At 47.7% G+C, this 20,746-nt stretch overlaps 4 protein-coding genes across 4 annotated transcripts; 2 read left to right on the top strand and 2 right to left on the bottom strand.

The window, feature by feature from the left end:
- Nucleotides 1-8,995: 8,995 nt before the first annotated feature.
- Nucleotides 8,996-10,002, bottom strand: DEU56DRAFT_791145 (ribonuclease H2, subunit C). Its single transcript, XM_041352639.1, has one exon. It carries the CDS (start codon nucleotides 9,925-9,927, stop codon nucleotides 9,166-9,168), a length of 762 nt encoding a protein of 253 aa, XP_041210694.1. The 5' UTR covers nucleotides 9,928-10,002; the 3' UTR covers nucleotides 8,996-9,165.
- A 2,053-nt stretch (nucleotides 10,003-12,055) lies between these two features.
- On the top strand, nucleotides 12,056-14,733 carry DEU56DRAFT_870420 (uncharacterized protein; the record flags this gene model as incomplete). The annotated part of the gene is made up of 13 exons (XM_041355631.1): nucleotides 12,056-12,234; nucleotides 12,285-12,321; nucleotides 12,384-12,524; nucleotides 12,577-12,993; nucleotides 13,043-13,159; nucleotides 13,210-13,551; nucleotides 13,621-13,821; nucleotides 13,870-14,016; nucleotides 14,077-14,212; nucleotides 14,249-14,346; nucleotides 14,398-14,477; nucleotides 14,529-14,653; nucleotides 14,708-14,733. The coding sequence occupies 13 exons, from the start codon at nucleotides 12,056-12,058 to the stop codon at nucleotides 14,731-14,733; spliced, it is 2,046 nt and encodes a 681-aa protein (XP_041210693.1).
- Nucleotides 14,734-14,905: 172 nt separating this feature from the next.
- Nucleotides 14,906-15,768, bottom strand: DEU56DRAFT_971790 (AhpD-like protein; the record flags this gene model as incomplete). The annotated part of the gene is made up of 4 exons (XM_041359466.1): nucleotides 14,906-15,153; nucleotides 15,215-15,333; nucleotides 15,386-15,453; nucleotides 15,502-15,768. 4 exons carry the CDS (start codon nucleotides 15,766-15,768, stop codon nucleotides 14,906-14,908), a joined length of 702 nt encoding a protein of 233 aa, XP_041210692.1.
- Nucleotides 15,769-18,618: 2,850 nt separating this feature from the next.
- On the top strand, nucleotides 18,619-20,378 carry DEU56DRAFT_910649 (uncharacterized protein; the record flags this gene model as incomplete). Its single annotated transcript, XM_041357205.1, has 14 exons — nucleotides 18,619-18,736; nucleotides 18,802-18,834; nucleotides 18,885-18,904; nucleotides 18,957-18,971; nucleotides 19,018-19,056; nucleotides 19,106-19,134; nucleotides 19,193-19,206; nucleotides 19,249-19,344; nucleotides 19,402-19,407; nucleotides 19,468-19,527; nucleotides 19,583-19,717; nucleotides 19,771-20,005; nucleotides 20,062-20,119; nucleotides 20,175-20,378. The coding sequence occupies 14 exons, from the start codon at nucleotides 18,619-18,621 to the stop codon at nucleotides 20,376-20,378; spliced, it is 1,062 nt and encodes a 353-aa protein (XP_041210691.1).
- Between the last annotated feature and the right edge of the window lie 368 nt (nucleotides 20,379-20,746).

Raw genomic sequence — 20,746 nt, 5'->3', positions numbered from 1 at the left:
CTCTTCCCTCACCAATCTTCCAAGTGCCTCCAACACTCCCTACAAGACGCCTTCCCAGACCCAAACACCATCTGTGTCTCCAGGCGTCTCACACTGCCCTACCCTATTGGGTATGGGTATGGGGGCAGCGGTGCTCAGCCTGCCCCATCCGGCTCTTTCCCTGTACCATCCGGCAGATGTAGCTACTGCGCTGAGCTCTTGCAGTTTGACCAACCCTCTCAGGGCGCATACCCTCCTTATCCCTCTCATCAGCGCTATCCTGGTGCCCAGCCCTCTCAGGGTGCACATCCTCCTCATCCTGGCGCATTCCCCACCCACTCTCACAGTTCGCACTCTCACAGTTCGCCGTCTCCTTCTCCAATCCATTTCATGGTGACGAGGATCTTCCCGATTTCGGCGGTACTGTGCGCAATGATGACAGCAGGGGATTTTTTACCATACAGCACACACCTTCACCCGTCACAGATGTAGACCTCACGACTCGGTATATATTTTTTCTTACTAGTTAATTCGTCTATGTCATGTACAGTCTCATTTCATGAACAAGTGTCGTTTCAATGTCCAACATCGTGCCGATATGTGCCGAGTATGACTCAGCTGTGTTTCTTTCAGCCTTACCGAGTTTTTTTTCAGCCTTACCGAGTTTTGTCTTACTCCTACCCGCGAGTTAGCGAGGTTTAGTAAGGCTTAAATTTTTACTCTGAGTACCACTATTGGAGAATTGTGGGCCTCTGAAAACTGCTGCCTGAGGTGGGTATGTGTTACGACTTGGATAGTTCTTGCGTAACTAATCCAATAAAGGAGTTCTTCGTGTTACGACGTTCGGTTCAGACACTTGAGGGGCTTTCCCTCTAAGTGAAGTTCGAGTATAGACTAGTCTCTATAAGAGCTAGATCGGAATCAAGTATCTTCCTCAGAAGATGATCGAGTATCAGAGAGAACCAAGTAGATTCAAGTTAGAGAATACAAGCGTAACTACTGCGGTATTTATAATGGACAAAGGAGGCACGGACCAGGCCGACTATGGAAGTGAAAGGAGTCAAGAAGAACGTCATGGAACATCTGGAATGTTCATGCAGTGCATGTTGATAAGCAGTCAGAGATAACAAGAATAGACGGAAGTATCTAGAATGTTCATGCAGTGCATGTTGATAAGCAGTCAGAGATAACAGGAACAGATCGGAGAAGCATGATGATGAGAAAATGATGGGGCCGCTGTAACATTAGCCCCTTCTTATCGTCTGAAGTCACCGACTTCAACAACTTTCCAACCTCGCATCGTCATAGTAGACGAGATCCGCATCAGCGTTATGAAACTCCAACAGATCGTCCCCTGTGCGTTTGTTGGCGAGCTCCTCTGCTTCTCGCTCAATTCGTTCGATAAGTTCGTCTTGGTCCGCTTCCCATTTAGCAAGTGCATCATAGAAGCCTTCTTCATTGTGCTCCATGGGGAGGACTCTTTCGCCGTTGAGTTGGCGGCAGAAGACTGATAGGTGTCCAGGCTTGAACACGAGGCACGCTCTGCAGTAATATTCTGGGCAGTTCTTGTGACGATGTCCCATTCCTTTGCAGTGGCGGCAAATGATGTTGTCATCGAAGGAAAGAGGAGGTGGTAGTGATCTGGATGGCTTTGGAGGGGTTACGATATCTGGCTGCGAGCAGCGATCTTTGTTCTTTGGAGGGGAGCGTGATTTGGGTTTGTAGGGTGTTTTCTTTGCAGAGCTTTTACGACGTTCCGAACGTCTGAGCGTGTTCTGCGGTGGAAGGACGTGTAGTGTGATTGTCGGTTCGGGAGTGACGGGGATAGCAGTAGGAGGAGGTGGGGGTGGAATGGCGACCTCAGTTGTGACTCGTTCTGCGATGGTTTGTATGGCTTGCGTTACGTCCTCCTTGAAATACAAGGGAAGGAGATGGAGAGCAAAGGTCCGTATTTTTCTTTGAAGATAGAGAATGCTACGCCGATCGTCGGCATTGCCTACATTTTCAGCGATGGTTTCCAAGAGACTGGTGGTGCGGATGATATTGACAGTGGTAAAGGTGGTGTCATCCTCTCTTTCAGTGAGGATGTGTTCTATTTCAAGAGCATGCTGTGGGGATAACAGGGCGGATTCTACGAGAGAGGCAGCGTCGATCTCGTTAACGAGTTCGAAGTATTCAGCGAGTTGGAAAGACGAAGACATGGTTTGCTTGCTAGAATCGCTTCTGGAGACAAGGGTTCAATGGAGAAGTCGGGCTAATTTGAGACGGTCTTTATAGGCTTTCAGGATCTCCAGGGCGTTCTGGAGTTCCTTTTCGGGCAACCACGAGTTTTCTGAACTGGGGTAACCCTTCCATGACACGAGGAAAGCGGCGTCTTCCTTTTACGTTTCCCTTGTGGGCGAGGATCGCTTCTATCTCGTACTCCTCTTGTCCGTTGATAAGATCAGGTGGTGGTTCAGGATGGTTCGGGCCGTGGATTTCAGTCTCCTGATAGGATGATAGTTCAGAAGCATGAAACACGGGGTGAGATTTCCAAGATTCGGGGAGGCGGAGTTTGAATGTGATAGGGGAGAGGACCTTTTTCAATTTCGAAGGGGCCATATCGCTTTGGCGCGAGCTTCTTTGATGGGAGATGGGTGATAAGATGCGCAGCAGATAACCAAACCTTGTCTTTAGGTTTCCAGGGTTCAAACTTCCTTCCAAATGATCGTTCGGCCATACGTTGCATTGCTAATTTATGACAGGCAAGAGCTTCTTCTCGAATCTTCTGGAGGTGTTTTACTCGATCTTCTGCGGCAGGGATAGCGGAATCAGGGGAAAGCGTAGGGGATTCCTCGAGGCTCATAGCCCATCATGAGGAAGAATGGAGAGGTGTTCGGGAGTCGTGTTTTCGGTGATTATGGACGAATTCTGCCATAGGAAGATGTTTTACCCAATCTTGGGGGTTGATCGGCAATAAATGCGGAGATAGGTTTCGAGTTCTTGGTTCAATCGTTCAGTTTGTCCATCAGTCTGCGGGTGGTAGGCGGTTGAGAGGGCAACTTCATAATCAAGGAGTCTTCCAAGTTCTTTTGCGAATTTTGATGCGAATTGGGGACCTCTGTCGGAGATGATCTTGTCATATAAACCGAATCTGAGGAACACTTTCTTGAAAAAGAGTTTGGCTACTCCTTCTGACGTGATGGTTTTCTTGCAAGGTGAGAGAATTACCCCCTTCGTAAGCCCATGGTCTACCACGACCATGACAGAGTCAAAACCTTCCGATGGTGGGAGATCGGTGATCAAGTCTACCGAGACTTGGGCGAAGGGGCGTAAGAGTGGAGGAGGAAATAGGGTTTCAGAGGGGGAGTCGTGGGGTGCGTATCGGACTTCATCTGTTGACACATGGTGCATCCTTCGACGTATTTCCGGATGTATGTTCCCATCCCAGGCCACCAATAATCTCGCTTAACTAGTTCTTCAGTTTTAAAGCGTCCGGGGTGTCCGGCAGTGGGGTGGTCATGGTGAAGATTTAAGATGCGATGACGGAGATTTGCGGGGACGTAGGCTCGGTTCTTATAGAAAAGCGTGTTGTCTTCGATACGCCAGTCAGAGAGTGCGGATTTCATAGGAGGGGCATTGAGCCCGTCTAGGGCCTGTTGGGCTGCTAAGATAATGGGATCCGAGAGGGGGTTCTGGAGTTTCAGTGCTGCGGCAAGGTCGATATCAATGAGTCGTCCAAATAATTCATCAGGAAGGAGGGTAATATTGGTGTTATCAGTTTGGCCTGCAGAATGATCCGGTCGTCGTGAGAGAGCATCAGGGGCGGCGAGTTTGCTTCCTGCAACATGATGTAGTTCTAGATCGAACTCATTGAGGGTCAGCTGCCAACGTGCCTGCCGACGTGTCAGGTTCTGTGCTGATCGAAAATAGAGAAGATTCTTGTGATCGGTGAAAACTACTACAGGGTGTGGGTTCCCTTCAAGATAGTGGCGCCAAGCTTTCAGGGCTCGGATGATTGCGAGGAGTTCCCGATCATAGATCTGATAGTTTCGTTCTGCTGGGTTAAAGGATTGGGATAGATATCCGCAAGGATGATAAGCACCATTCTCGTCTGTTTGTAAAAGAACGGCTCCTGTAGCAACAAGGGAGGCATCGGTGGCAAGAGCGAATTGTCGCGAAGGGTCGGGGTTTCGGAGAACAGGTTCAGAAAGGAAACATTTCTTCAGTTTCTGGAAGGAATCTTCACAGGCTTCTGACCACATGAAAATCGCATCTTTCTTTGTTAGATCGATCAAGGGTCGTGCGAGGTCGGAGTAATGGGATATGAAATGACGATAGAAGTTACAGAATCCGAGGAATGATCGGACTTCTTTTACTGAGGATGGGACTTGCCAATCGCTGATACCCGAAAGTTTGGCAGGGTCCATCGCAACTTGTCCTGGTCTGATAATCATCCCTAAATAGTCCACCTCTTGAGCGTCGAAAGTGCACTTTTCTGGTTTCAGGAAAAGGGTTTCTCTTCGAATGATTTCGAGAATACGGCGGGTTCTGTCTTGGTGTTCTTCAAGAGTTTTTGAAAAGATCAAGATGTCGTCCATGTAGACTATCATCCATCCTTCATCTATCTCTTTTCTGAATGTCTGATTCATGTATGCCTGAAACGTGGCTGGTGAATTGCAAAGACCGAAGAACATGACTTTCGGCTCAAAGAGCCCAAACGAGGTTGTGAAGGCGGCTTTCCAGCGATCATCGGGATGAATCAGGATGTTGTTGTAGCCCGATCTAACATCCATTTTCGTGAAATAGTTGGCGTCTTGTAGTTTCGCGATTAACGGAGGGATCAAGGGAAGGGGGTACGCGTTCTTTATCGTCCATTCATTGATGTAACGATAATCCTGACAGGGACGAAGAGAGCCATCTTTCTTCCCAACAAAGAAGAAGCCACTAGCTTGGGGAGACTTCGATGGTTGGATAAAATCTTTCGAAAGATGTTCGTCTAAAAAAGCTTTCACGGCTTCGGTTTCTTTCTGGGATAGGGGGTAGGTTTTCGCTGATTTAGGGACATAACCAGGTTTGGTTTCGATTCTATGATCCACTCCTGGCCTAGAGGGCGGTAACTTGTTTAACCCGTCTTTAGCGAAGATATCGGCGAAGTCGTGGAGATAGGATGGGACGAGTTCTTCGAAAGTCTTTTTCTTCTTTTCTTGTGCATCCCTTAGGGCAAATTCTTGAGCCTTGTTGCTGGTCTTCAGGTATTCTTCATCGGTAGTTTTCCTCGAAAATATCCATTGATTTCTTAGCGGTTGTGTCGAAATTGCTCGTTTAAGCTCAATTGCGGATGTTCCATCTTGGGTGAGAGGAGTATTGAGGGAAAGGTTTTCGATGATTCTGACCGTTGATCCATCAGGAGAGTATTCGACAAGCACTTCATCGTCGTTGATCGGATAAGTGGAGATATCATCCACTTTTCGGGCAAACAAGGTTTCAGTAGGAACATCGTCCCAAACATCATCCTTGGTGTCGTATTGAGGAAGGGGAGTGGGAATCTTCCACATTTCTCTGGTATTCTTGTTCTAGCTTCCGAGAGTGTGGAGTTGCTGGGAGTTTGAGGGTGTCTTTTACCCAATCGATGTCGGGATTCATGGCCGATAACCAGGGTTTACCAAGAAGAATCATATCTCTTTCTCCCATGGTCATTACGTTGAACTTTCCGATCATGAGGCGTTTGTCGATTTTTATGGCTAGGTGACAATAATGGGTACATTGCTTCTTCGAGAGTTGTCCATCGGCGTTTCGGATAGAGAAGGGTTTATTGAACTTATGAATCTTGATTCCATGTTTCCGGACAAACATCCAGTTGATGAATGTTGCCCCTGCGCCACAGTCTACTACGGCGGTTGTGTGCAATGCTTTATCGGGATGTACGGAGGAGAAGATGGTCGCCGGGACCCTGAATTCTTTAGTCTTTCCTACATTCTTGGCTATACGTACATCGATATATGGAGTATCTGACATTGCGGCAGGCTCCGAGGTTAAAAATCCAAGTTCCATCTTTTGACAGATTCATCGTCTTCTTCTTCCTCGATTTTGCTGGAAGATTCTTCATCATCAGACGCTTCGCGTCTTACCGGTTGCTTTCCTTTTCCCTTTCTTTCGGTCATCTCCAGAATCTCTAGGATGGAATGTGCGGTCGTTCGCACGATGTCCGACCTTTCCGCATTTGAAGCATTTTCCTTGCCTCATGTATTCTCGTTTCTCATCTTCGGTTAGGCGGTCTACGTCCATCGCGTTCTCGTCTCTAGGGGTGCCTGAGAAACGAGTGGGTCTTCGGTTATCGTTCCTCCTCTTGTTGTGCTGATTCGAGTGATGGGAGTTGTGTGAACGGAGGAGTTGGTAGGCGTTTTCGATGTTGATAACTTTCTTAAAAAGTTTTTCTGCATCTTCAGGGACTTCTCCGGAGTTACATAACTTCGTTACGATGTTGTGGTTTAGACCGGCGAAGAAATAGTCTTTTACGGCGGCGAAGTTATTGATTCCAGCTTTTGAGGCGAGCTGCTTGAAGTTGGCGATGTATTCGCTTAAATCGTCCTTCTGCTTTAGGTTGCGGAGTTTGTGGAGGGCTGTTCCTACAGAGTCAATCGGGGAAAAGCTCTCTTTCATCTTGGTAGTGAAATCCTTCCATGTCCCAAAACCGTTCTTTGCTCCGGTGGTCGAGATTGGGTTCTCTTCTCTGGTAAAGGTGATGAAATCTTCCATCCAGAGAGCTGCTGCTCCTTCTTTCATGAATGAAAGAGCGAAGATGATTTTTCGCTTGTCGGTGTCGTAGATTTCATCGTTGATTTCAATGTATGAGTCAACTAGGCACAGCCATTGGGAAAATTTCTCCCTGTCTCCGGAAAAGTCAGGTGGGTATCCAATTTTCCGTTCAATGGGTTTGTCTCCTCTTCCTGCCATAGTGGATACTTGAGGTTCGGGTTCTTCTGGTTCTTCGGGTTCTTCGTCGTAGTCTTCTTCTTCCTCGTCGTCAAGGTTAAGCGGTGGAGCGTCAGGGATTTCTTCGTCTTTATCAACAGGTGGGTTCTGGGAGTGTTCCTTATTGCGACGGTTCTTGGTTCTGGGATAATCCTTCCTCAAGCGAACTATATCCTATTGGTGATGCAATGACCCCTCTGGTTATAGCAGGATGGTCCTGCTAATAGGGATGAGAACGGGTTCTGAGGAGTCTGAGTGGGAGTTCTTTCTGTTCTGGGGTATGGGTCTCCTCCTAGAATTCTTCCGGCGGCGTGTCTTGCCTTAGCCGAGCTTAGCTTCTGGGAAGACGTCTTGTCTTTCTATTCTGGGTTCAGGGTTTCAGGGTGAGTGGGTCCCTCGGTGATAGAGGGGTTCAGAGTAAACTTGAATCTTTTGTTACGACTTGGATAGTTCTTGCGTAACTAATCCAATAAAGGAGTTCTTCGTGTTACGACGTTCGGTTCAGACACTTGAGGGGCTCTCCCTCTAAGTGAAGTTCGAGTATAGACTAGTCTCTATAAGAGCTAGATCGGAATCAAGTATCTTCCTCAGAAGATGATCAAGTATCAGAGAGAACCAAGTAGATTCAAGTTAGAGAATACAAGCGTAACTACTGCGGTATTTATAATGGACAAAGGAGGCACGGACCAGGCCGACTATGGAAGTGAAAGGAGTCAAGAAGAACGTCATGGAACTATCTGGAATGTTCATGCAGTGCATGTTGATAAGCAGTCAGAGATAACAAGAATAGACGGAAGTATCTAGAATGTTCATGCAGTGCATGTTGATAAGCAGTCAGAGATAACAGGAATAGATCGGAGAAGCATGATGATGAGAAAATGATGGGGCCGCTGTAACAGTATGTATGTTTTCACACTCATATTTACTCACTCTTATTGACATGTACCTTTACTGTCGAGATACGCACCTAGGTTCGTCACACCATCACATGCCTGGCGAATTGAACCTATTTTGTGTGACAGTCACACCAATTTTGAGGCCGTCGAACCTAAATTGTGACAAGCGGTAAAAACACAAAAAAAACACCCAGTGCATCCAAAATTTTTTGTACTGCCAGTGAGTGTTCTCAAAATGTCTGCGCTTGCCTTGACCCCTCTCAGCCTCGGAAGTAAAATTAGAGATGAATATACAGGGAATATGTCTACCCAATGTTTCACCACGAACCTAAGCATAGTGTGTCACACGTCACACCCCCCCCTGCGAACCTTCGAACCTAATGTTCATTTGGTCACACCCAAATACTGTAGAGATACGACACTAGCTTCGTCACGTGCAGCACGTGACAAAGTCACGCTTAGTGTCACAGCTTCGAATTACCCTGTCACCTGTGACCACATAAAAAATAGCTTCGGAAATTGTGATTTTGTCAAGGCTTCTTGTCTGATTCATATCTTATTATAAAGTTGAGAAGTAACAGGTAGAATCTAGCTGGACATTGTTGTTTTTTATATGTTTTTTGTATGTTTGTTATATATGTTTTTCTGTATGTTTTTACCACATGTCACAAATTAGCTTCGGCCCCCAAAAAATTGGTGTGACAGTCACACCAAATAGGTTCGATTCGTTGATGGCTGTGACCTGTGACGAACCTAGTGTCGTATCTCTACAGTAGGGTCGAACCTAGGTGCATATCTCGACAGTATACTTCATCATAGGTGCATCTAATGATTAGTGTTGCTTTAATGTCCCGCTGAGACTTTGTCATAGCTCTACATACCATAGTGAGGTAGATACAGTATTTATTGAAGGTATTTGGGAGAAGCTGCACTAACCACCTGGACCATTGCATAGATATTACTCTGCTAAATATGATACATAAAGCAGCAAAGTACTAGGGCCCCACCCCACAGGACAATAAACAAGGATTCAAAAAAAAAATTCCTTCGAATCCTGTAAAAGTTCCGACAGTAGTCAGCAATCCCAGTAAGCGACCTGGCCTAGCCCTGGTGCCTTCATAGCAGAAGGACATAAATCAGGTCGATTACTGTGCATGAAAAAGTGTTGACATTAGCTAAACCAGGGCCAACAGTTGACGTATGTAGCAACATATCGTTCAAACGGTCTTCCAGTCCATCACTGAAGTTGCATATTCGTCCAAGAAAAGCCGGCCAGCACCTTATGCCTCATACGCATGAATCTTCGATGGTGCTTCAATGTCTGCACGCTAACAGATTATACGTGAAATCGTACCTCTGCCGCTAATTTTGACCACTCCGTCAAGGATCTAAGATACTCATCTTTGCCTTCATCCACCGGTATGTCTGGGGACCAAACAGTCAAGGAAGAAAACCTTGAGACCGGATTTAGTCTCCGAGTTTCAGCACGTGAGGCATCGTTGTCTGCGTCCACCCCGTCATCCTCATCTGTCTCCATCTTTCGGCTGGATTGGGGTGTCTCGCGTCTTGTTTTCGCCGTTTTTTCAACCGTCCCAGTGTCACCGCCTTGACTCTTTGGATGACCGCTCGGTGCATTAAGGACTATACCGCCGTATCCTTGTGGTAGGTCCACGGTACGACCGTGTATCTGCCTCCCTCTGAACGCTGCTACGAAGTTGTGCTCGAGACTACGCTCTGCTAGATGCGTCACAGGAGCGCTTGATGAGCTCGCCTGAGTCCCAGAGTCCGCGTCGACTACCATAGCGCCCACTCCTCCAGGACATGCCTGTGAATCCTCCTCTAATGAAACAGACTGTGATTCGGCGATCGTGGTTAGGGAGCATTGAGACTCATCAGCAACGAGGGTGTTCTGGCTGTCCTCTGTGGAGAGTTTTGTTTTGTTGGACGTGTTTTGTGTGAGGGAAAGGTGCGTGCTAGAAGGCGAGGGCTTGACGCGAAAGTACGTGGATATCGGTGCGAGCCCTGAGTGAGAAATGTGGAATGGCATGAGATTGGGCGAGCATTCTGGAAGGTCGAGAGTAGCTGGTGATATTTCCATGCTAATTGTGCTGGACAGTGGACCCTGGATGATGGAAAAGGCTCTAAGACGCGCGGGTCACGTGATGCAGAACCAATCTTAAGGTTCGTTCCAACTTTGAAGTTTTCCTCCTAGTACATATATAGTAGCTAAGTTACTTGAACACAAGTTGGCAAAATAAGTGCTCAGAGCTATAGAGTTGCCAGGTAATTCCGTTTCCATTTAAGTTATGTGTATGACAAGTTGACAACATTTATTTTTCCAATCATGATGAACCAGTGACGCGACTCTCAAACAAGCACTTTGTATGATTCACTTTATCCGGCGGATGGGAATATTGTTATGGTTGCTCCACTCACGACTGGGCAGCGCAAGATTTTCCGAGCCCATAAATCTGTTCTGTTCATGATTTCCCCCGTTTTCCGATCTGTGCTTACCACCATACCTGGAGTCCAGGAGCATGAGATGGAGACATGATGGTGTGCCTGTAATGCAGCTTGCATATTGTGCTGAAGAGGCTGAATCGCTATTAAGAATCTTGTACCATGAGACGCACGTGAGCATGTGTTTAATTCCACTGTTATAGACTCATCAACTGGACCAGTGCGCTACCGTCCAGACATCTTGATCCTAACACACCAAGGTCAGTGAAGCAGGTGCTGATCCTTGCCAATAAATACGGAATAGATCACTTGCGAGATCGGATCGTCGGACATATTGAAGATTGGACTATTTTATCCTTAAAAGACTATAATTGTCTGCTCCGAGGAAAGGCAAAGCTTGCTTCCATCGCGGACCGAGTCCTCTTTGCAAGCCACAATTATCAACGCTCAGCTGATGCATGTTCTCTGTGACAGGGGCCCGCAGTACTTGTAGACATGTATGAGACACGTCGACAGTCAACGGACATTCTTGAAACATTACAGCACTACTAACGCAGAGGGACATTCAGCTACAAAGTATGTTTAACTTGCACACTGTATATTCAGAACAAGCTGAGTCAGCTACGCCACGATGTATGGGACGAGATACCAGAATATTTCGACCTCACTTGATCCGCTTGTTATGCGTGAATTGTTGCATGATGCACGTACCATTCCTATCGTCATATTTATTAGCTACGCTCAGTTCCGCTTCCTTTCCTCAGAATTTTGGTGCATGCATAATTATTTGTGTGCTCGACGCATCCGGAGGGCTCTTGGACCGCAGCCAGGACAATATCAATACAGGACGGCTGGCAGATTGGTCATACCACAACCGACTTCGATCGCTAATTTTGATGAAAACTCTTTGACTCGCTACCCATCACAGCGGGGGGCTGCGGGTAGCGCCAAATGCAGACCTATCCTGTGCACTTGCATCGTATAGTACTTGACTCCGATTGAGTACGCGTGATGTTGGTCGACTTTTCACTCTTTCAACAGTGTGTATTGTTGTTATCTGTTATCACCTGCACATGCGTCTTATCGTCCGCAATTTCAAAGCTTCCCATTTACTCAAGTAAAGAGCTTCAAGGCAGATAGTATCACAGCACAGAGTACATCAGAACTGGCTTGCTCCGACTTTTCAGCTAGACATTTTTTGCCTAATGGGAACTCGTTTGAGGGGATAATGTATGCAGCATTGATGAAGCCTGCGATGATGAGCGTTAGGCTCAAAGAAAAAGGAACAGCTGCAACAGAGTTACCGACACAATTGAACGCTATGTTAGTATGACGGCCCACATGTCAACATTTAGATGTGACTTCTCAATGAGAACAGACCAAGGACCTGAATCATGGTCTAGACCGACGACGATAAATTTACCATGATACCATCGTTAGAGATATGCGGCTGAACAGCAGCTCGTAACTTGATATAAGTCAATGATTTTTCGGATGGTCATCATCCAGATAACCTGGACACGTATGAGACGCGTCTCAGTCACGTGCCGAGAAATCAACTGCGGGTCACTACCAGTGAGCTGAATCGGGACAAACCCAGAAACCTGAAACGTCCCTTCATCACAAACTGGTCATTCAAGCTTCAGGCTACAAAGCTTCACGGTCGAAGAGCTGCGTTGATCAGTACAGTGGTCAGTCGTTTGGTGTCAGTGTGCTTGGCGAATTGCGATGCTCAACTGTAATCTTCCTTTGTCCAGCCAGCTCCAATGTCCTTGCAGGTCAACTTATCTAGCAAAGAGATCGGCGAGGCATACCAGAATGTCGTTGCTGGGAGAAACATAGATTGGGTAATATACACATACGACAAGGGTGGAAATGACCTCAAGGTGCAGGCCACCGGGAATGGTGGGCTCCAGGAATTAGAGGAGGAATTCTCAGATGGACGGTATGGTCAAACTGTCTCTTTAGTCAGTTCCACTTCTGATTTATGTGCAGGATGCAGTATGCTTTCGCGCGTGTGATAGATCCTAATGTGTGCTTTCATTACGCTTCTACTTTGACATGATCCTGATGAATCGATCTTGTCTCCTTCAGAGTAAACTGGCCAAGTTCGTACAAATCAACTGGTGTGGAGATGGTGTGCCCGAAGCCAAGAAGGGTCTATTCCACACTCACTCCAGCGCCGTTGCGAAGTTCCTCCGTGGTTCTCATGTTGTAATCAGTGCTCGCAACGAGGTTCGTACCGCGCCTGAATAATCGCATGTCAGCAATCTTAGTGTTTCCGTAGTCTGATGTCGCGCCTGCGCTCATAATGAAGCGTGTCGAAGCTGCATCTGGGGCAAAATATTCAGCCCACAACGAGCAAGCGCGCAAGTTCGAACCGATCGCCCCTGTAGGTACGAGCTACACGCCTGTCGGGCGGCCCGACATCACTGCCATGCGGAATGTTCAGCCGCCACCGAGGAATGTTACTTCATCCGTGCCTTCAGCACCCAAACCTGTCACGACATTATCTAAGCCTGCGATACCCACTGCACCCCGCCCCGTTGTTGGCGGTACTGCTTCTGTACGACCTGCTGGTACAGGGAAAGCCCCCGTTGATGCTTGGGAGGGAGAGGCACCTTCTGCATCGCTGCCTCCACCGCCACCGCCTGCTGCGTCACGTCCACCGGTCGTAACCAGCGCTCCAAGGCCTGCTTTTTCTGTAAGCCTAGAATTTCCTTATTAAATTGTGTTTAACCGTGCAATCGTAGTCTTACGTTGGCACAACTGCTGCACGCTCTACTCCTGCAGCTCCCGCCACCCCGCCTGCCGTCCCTTCCTCTAGTGTTCCTGTTAAACCTGCAGAAGAAGATCGTATTGCGCCAGTAGTAAGCATGACATCATTGACAAATGTATTCTCTTATGATGTGTGTTTCAGGGTACTGCGTGGACCCCGGTCAAACTGACACCAGGCAGGCTGAAAAATCCGTTTGCGCAATTTGAGCAACAACAGCAGCAGCAAGCTCCTCCGCCCCGCGCACCTGCTGCTGGTGGGCCAAAGAAACTCACCTGGAGCGAACGTCAACTTCAAGCGAAGAAACAAGCAGAGGATGAAGAGCAACGAAGTAAACAGGCTTCGTGGCAAAGTCCCGTATCTACAGGTTTAAGCAGCGGTTCGACACCAGGAAGGTTTGGCGCCAAAGTTGCCGCTGCCGCTGTAGGTGGTGCAGCTATTGGTGCGGTCGGGGCTGCATTAGAAATTCCAGAGCCTGAACCTCAGGTAGAATTTGTGGTTCGTGCGAGAATTGTTGATATCGGCGAGAAATCTGACGCATTTAACGTTGTGCAGCCGCCCCCACCCCCACCGGCTCCCCCTGCATCGACACGTCCACGATTTGTGCCGCCCCCGCCTCCCGAGCCAGAACCAGAACTGGAAGTAGAAGAGGAAGAGGCTGCTCCCCCACCACCGCCCCCGCCCCCGCCGCCACCACCACCACCACCACCAGCATTTGTGCCTGCGCCCATTGAATTGGAAGAAGAAGAAGCAGGAGTGAGCACCAGATGATGTTAAGTGATTGGTTACTTATTCTATCTACAGCCGCCCCCGCCGCCTCCGCCTCCGCCGCCACCTCCGCCACCTGTAGCCCAGATGCAGGCACTGAGCGTGGAGCCAGAGCCAGAACCAGAACCAGAGCCCGCTCCGGCCGGCCAGGGTATCTTTGCGGTCGTTTTGTATGAATATGAGGTTAATGATTAAGTTTTCTTGTGCCTCATAAAATCTGACGAAACCCATTATTCATACTAGGCTACGGAAGATAACGAAATGAACTTGGTGGAAGGTGAACTTATTGAGCAGATCGAACAGATTGACGAAGGTTGGTGGAGTGGTGTTAGCCAAGGAGGCGAAAAGAGCGGATTGTTCCCTGGTGAGTGTTTATTTTGTTCAGTTTACCGGGTCTAAACCAACTGCGTTATAGCAAATTATGTTGAAATCGTGGAACAATCTGAGGAAGAGGCTCCTCCACCTCCACCTCCACCACCGCCACCACCACCGCCACCACCGCCTCCCCCAGCTGTGAGTAAATACAGTGTTGAACGTCATGCATTGGTTCTCATGCAACAATAGCCGGCAGCGCCACCCGCTCCCGAACCTGAGCCCGAGGTCTCTGCTGCCGACGAGGGCATTGTAGCAGTGGCTATTTACGAGTAGGTCTGTTTCTTGAAGCAACTTTACGATCTAAACCCTTTTGTTTTCAGTTATGAAGCCGCCGAGGACAACGAAATATCATTCCTTGAGGGTGATAGGATTGTTGAAATCGAGGCGGTTGGTGAAGGATGGTGGCAAGGCAAGAATCCACATGGCGAAGTCGGAATGTTCCCCGGTACGTTCTTGCTCGTTGTATATCTCGAGAACACGACCTAACCGTGCCCTGCAGAAAATTACGTCGAACTACAAGAATGACGAATAAACGCTAGCAAACATGATCTGTCTTATAAATTCTGAATAACTACATGTATCAAATCATGGATCGAGCTGTGGCACCCTTGGTGAGAACCACTCCACGTCCAACCAGCGTGTGCAATCTTCCAAAGAATAATTGATCGCATTTATACGTTTATGTAGTCGATAGGTATCAAATGTTGGGAACATCATGCTTCAAGACGCCCGCCTTGCTTGCGATCCTAAGTGCGATCTCTCGTACAGCTCTTGCCTCCTCAACTGTTGCGCCATTGCGAACAGCGCCAGTGAGCTGCCATCCAACCTGACTAAGCGTGTCGTTCGCGATCAGGGCAGCGATAATGGCGAATGACGTCTCCTTGGATGAGATCACTTCCAAGAAGGCGTACACATACCCGTACCCAAGTGTCATCGTGAAGTGTTCTGACGATGATCCGATCGAATTCAGGAGCTGATCCAAAAGTATGTCTCTATGGGAACATACCGAGGTCTGGGTATATGGATTTAAGCATGGGCTGGACTTCCGCTGCGGTATCACCGTATTGCAAATCAAAATATGCCTGACCAGCAACAGCAACTTCCTCTTTCGATCGAGTGGTGTCGCTGTCACACAGCAAGTCAGGAAGAGGGGAATCAGGATAACTCGCACACTGACCGCAGAGGCTCAGTGTCTCGAAGCTCTTCGGGTGTGGCTTCATATAGCGAAATAAGAGCGTGGATAACCTACAGATATCGTGAGATCACCAAGGTCAACGGGTGTGACATATTAACTTTGGGATAACCAGAGAGCAAGCCAGACTTAAAGATACCCTCCCTCATCTTCCGCACGAGCAACCTGCGATCTTCATCCGAGGTGTCAGGGAGCTTGTCGAGATCATCGAGGGCATAGCGAAGTACACGTGGGACGGCTTCGGGACAGTTGCTCGAGCTGAATGCTACAGCGGCAGCTAGATACCATCCGCCGTCGATATATTTTGCTGGTGCAGGATACAAAGACTGTAATTCATTGAGAAATTCAGGAGTCGCGATATCAGTCATCCTCGTAGCGAATAATGGATTCCCACTATCGCCAGGGAGCTCGAGCGAGTCTTATAGTCTCCCATACATATTGGAGATCCAATAGAAGGAAGCCAGCACGTTCCTCTTGTATGATCATGACTGCTTCAAGTTACTGGCGGGGTCGGACCGAGCATTTGGCAACAATTCATCCGGTTGATTGAGATATTTCCCTGCCTAAGCCACTTGTGCCAAACCACAAATATGGGTACTGTACTCGCTGTAAACCCCTGCTTCCATGAGCTTCCATCGTGGCGCCAGCTATAGACGTTTTCGACATCATATACAGAATGGTTGGTCCTAGGGAAGCAATTCGTGTGCGCATATGCGCGCCCAACTTTAGCTCTCCCAGCGCATACCGTGGATGAATTGCACGCCGCAGTAACAATGGCACCTGTAAGTGTGTGCGTAACAAGGTTTCTCGCAACAAATGTTTTGTTGCCGTGAAACCTGTCACGGGGGAGTTGCAAAATGCAATCTGAAATAGAGACGAACCAGTGTCGGGTAGTTTCCGGTAGATGTAGCCACCTCAGCTGCCAGTGAACGAAGGAACTTCGAAGCTTTCGAAGTTCAAGCTTTCAGGAAGTCTTAACGCTTGAGCTTTCAAATAACTGGCATCCAGTTCGTCAAGAAAGGTATCTGAAAATCGTTATTACATACCCACAAAGACTTGCGCTATGTCGACGGTTCGCTGTTGTAAACTGCGATAACCATGCCATGCCTATCGCTCTCGGAGGTCAGAGCCAGAACACACTCCGCGATAGACTTAGTTGTTGAAGAGTGCGCTGTGATATCAGCACGAGTCCTGATACAGTTACGATGAATGAGAGCCGAACTGTCCTGCCCAACGGCCTTCCAATATTCTGATACGTCTTTGGAATTTTGAAGCATCATCTCCCGGCCATCATCGCGTTTCTGGTGGCAAAAGGATAGCCAGCTGATCATGACCCATGTCAAGCAGTACCCGCTGACGGATCTGTGATGTCGTGCTTCAACCCAACATTTTCCTGCCTTAGCTCAGCATTTTCCTGCTTCAGCGCAGCATTTTCCCGCCTCAACTCTGCGATTTCTTGCCCAAATCTTTGCTCCATTGCTTCGAGTTTGCTAAGGGTGTCATTGTCAGAATAAGCTGAGAGTAGACATTAGTCTGACTGCTATGAAGGGCCACGAAATACACACATGGTTCTCCATCATACTTGGTGCTCTCCTCTCTAATCAATAACGCGGCATTTTGCTGAGCCTTAAGATCGCGTAATTCATGAATGGCAGATTGAAGGGCATCGAAAAAGGGAGAGGGCGCCAGGCTTTGTCCTTGAGGAGGCTCCGGGTACACGACCATCGTAGGATTACCCTTCAGACTGCGTATGATGGTATTGTCCTTAGTAGCTGATCAAGTTGACTCAATACATATCCACCGCGAATGTGTACGGTGCAGTGGTGACGTAGTAAAACGTACCTGGGTAAAAATCGGTACAGTCTGGGTCCAAGGTGACAGGCGGCACACCGGGAAGTGTTTTTAAGTGATCCCTGATTGCCGCCATCCCCTCCTTCTTGGCTTTGGCAACAGTAAAACTACCTGGTAAGTCTATGGATTTCTGCAATTGGGTCTCTGCATAGAGTACTACAACTTGCTTGCGATCGGACATCGTCCACTAGTACTAGTAGGTCGGTAAGGGCAAGATCAGCGGATCGGAATTTGCCGCATCGTACTACTTGCTGCGGTAATCTTGCTAGTGTCGCTGGCCACCATGCATATGCTCTGGAGTCTGCATTCATCAGTGCATTGAAGGACTTCACGTGATAAATATAAGCTTACTAAGGACTTGGTGTCTTGAACTGTAGCACTGAAAGTCAAATTGTAGTGTGTTCCGCTGTTCCAGATTTCAGATACCATACAAAAATCTACCACTGAAAAGTATAAGTGTATTACAATATTAATGTGAGTTCGCGTCTGCAATATGATGCGAAAAAAATCATTCAATGGGCCTGAAGGTTATGCTACATGCATGTATTATGTACAACTTTTGAGTTCTGACATTTTTAGCAAGTAAGTTCAAAGTTGGTGTCGCAGCACCAATATTAAGTTGGAGCACCCATCAAAGGAAAGAGGGTGCTGCGGTGTGCTGCGGTGTGCTGCGATTAGTGCTGTGACACTCACCTATGTGAGCTTGCAGTGCTTATAGTGAATATTTGAATGCAGCACTCATTAATACGTTTGTGAGCAGCAGTGATCGCGGCAGTTGCCGCAGCAGTGGGGTGACGAAATCACGAATAGTTCTTTACGTTCTTTCATCTTTTGCGGTGTTCAGTCGTTCCGCCCGTGCAAATGTTCCCTGACCAATAGCACAGGCATGTTCCAATCCACGTCCCTACCCTACGAACACAACGCGAGTAGAGGTTTTACATCGGTTTTCATTAGATTAAGTGTTGAGGGTGTGCGTTGGAACTAGGCAGTTGTATGGCAAGTGTTTTATCTTGCTCAAATCTCTGACTTTTCTGATGCGCCTGTCAACAGAGTGTTACCCCCTTCATCAGAGAACCAGTGAACAAAGGCGGATCTCCCCTACTATTTCTAACGGCTGACTTTTCTGGTCTGGCGTCATGCCGACGCGATGAGCCATCGTTCATCCTATGCAAGTGATGACACTGTTATTAGACGTAACATCAATGATATAAGAAGATTTATTGGTACTAGTACCTGTAGCGCTGGGAAGATACTGCCGCACCAACACTAAATGATTCTGCGTTCGTGTAGGGTACGCGGCGGCATCGAACCTCAAGTTTAGTCATACAAGCACTAGATGGTGGTATATCTAACACGAATGTCGTCGTATGTCCACCAAGTTCCCCGCTCCCTCACATCCATCCTCTAACAGCATGACCATAGTCTCAGACGACCCTAGTTATTGGCCACTCATCAACTCTCGGCGTATTGCCAGCTATTTTGTAGGTTTGTGGAGAGCAGTCGGATGTTGGTGCTGATGTTTCAATCTAACCTTGACTGCGGTTTCGCAGTTGCCGCCTTTGTTGGAGTGATGTATGATTGGGGTGAGCATGATAGCATCAGAGAATTTCGGATTTCCTACACGTATTTCCAGCGCTTTCGTTCGGACAAGAGGTATGTTGATGCTATGACCGGAGCAGCCATTTCGCTAAGAATGGTTTTGTAGGTCGAACTGGTCTGGGTGAGTACAGTTCCACGTCAGAAGAACAAACATTGATTTGTCACAGAGGCAACGTTGGTCCCTGATGACCGTTCTCTATCTGAGTGTATGTAGCTTGGCTGTTTTAAAGTTGTGCTGACTTGAAAATATCCTAGGTGCGCTATCTCGGAATGTTATTTTCTTTGTATGTTCGGAAGGCTTAACAATTGGTGTTCTGCTAATCGGCCACCTCTCACACTCAGCCTGGGCATACTGAGTATGTATTCTCGCATTCACTGTGTTTGTTTCTTCTGAGCAGTGACATACAGTCGGTGTTCCGACGATCTTGTTGACAGATGCAGTGAGTCTTCTGCACCAATGCCTGCTATTCCTATCCAATTAACCGCGACCCCCTGTAGGGGTGAGTGTCATTCTTGACTAGCTTCTTCATTCACTATCATGACTGTCACAGATGTGAGTATGTTTGAAGTGTGTGATCCACCCGACTCAGAGGCTCGTCACTGACTGGATTTCTCAGGCCAGATACTGTTCTTCGTGTGGAATTGGACGGAGAATGTGGCATTTTCAATGCTGTGTGGTGAGTTGTGCAGTTGCAAGACCTATGATATTGACTTGACTGAAACATGTTGCAGTCATCACGATCGCTCGGTTACATGCCATGTATCAACGATCCAGAAGGATCATGATATTTCTCGTCGTCGTGAGCTTGGCTGTCAACATTTACGACGGAGTGGTCATGGCAATGGCAACGAGGCTTATTTCAGGGGGTACACTTAATTGTGAATGAAAAACGTGCATGGGGCTCATTTATGAATACCAGAGGAACTCATTCTCTCCGGCACCTATCAGTGCGCCATTGACTTTGCGGAAGATGATATCGTACTTCTGGGTTCCATTACTTGGATACTTGGCGCTGTTTGGGAGGTCCTCGCACTGTGCCTCGCAGTCTGGATTGCTTTCAAACACTTCCGTGAACTGCGACAACATTCGGCAGAAGAGATTATCGGGGACTGTTTCACGGTGTTGATAAAATCCCACGTGCTTTACTTTGCGAGGTGAGCTCATTTTGTGAATGTGGTTCCCTCCGCTGAATGATTGAACGTGCTGCTAGTTACGTTGCCGTGTCTTGCTTCATCCTCGTTGTTTATTTTTCTCCGACAATCTCATCGGTATGGCAATCTTTGACTGACTTCTTCATGCGATCACGGGTCATCATTTCTATAGGACTTATTTTCCGCGGAAATTCAGGTTTTTCTTGGTCTTGTTCAGTTTTTGACAGTCATGCAGTGCTTTGTGCTGGGACCACGCCTCATCCTTAGCGTTCGGGAATATAACGCTCGGCTCGTGGCAGACTCTGACGCAGCAACAGCCATGACCTCAATCGCTTTCCAGGAGCGCGTGCATATATCGACTGGCAGTGGTGTATAGCGCAGGAGATGTTTGATGAAGTTAACGGTAGTCTGGTGCTCTGCAGGGAGCAGGAGAATTTATTTTTTCTTGAATTTCAAGTTTCGTCGTGGTACTTATTTATTCGGCGTTGCAGAGTGGATTTTAGGGAGACATGGGTCTTGGTAAATATGTCGCCGTAATATGTAAATCATTTGTTCCGAAGAACGTCTGAAAGAGATGGGACGAGGTGTCGAGTCAGACCTAGACCATCCCTAGCCCCTTTCGCATTTACGTTCTCAGACTCAAGTCCCCAGGCCGAGTTGGAGAGGCGGAGATGCTATTGATTTCATTCGGAAGCCCTGACTGGCGTTTCTTCGTCAGATCATTGTGCACAAAACGAGAAGTTG

The sequence above is a fragment of the Suillus clintonianus genome (assembly GCF_016758775.1).
Source record: "Suillus clintonianus strain FC179 chromosome Unknown DEU56scaffold_20, whole genome shotgun sequence".
NCBI classification, from domain to species: domain Eukaryota; kingdom Fungi; phylum Basidiomycota; class Agaricomycetes; order Boletales; family Suillaceae; genus Suillus; species Suillus clintonianus.
Note: the sequence above shows the minus strand (reverse complement) of the source record. Positions and strands in the feature narration are given on the sequence as shown.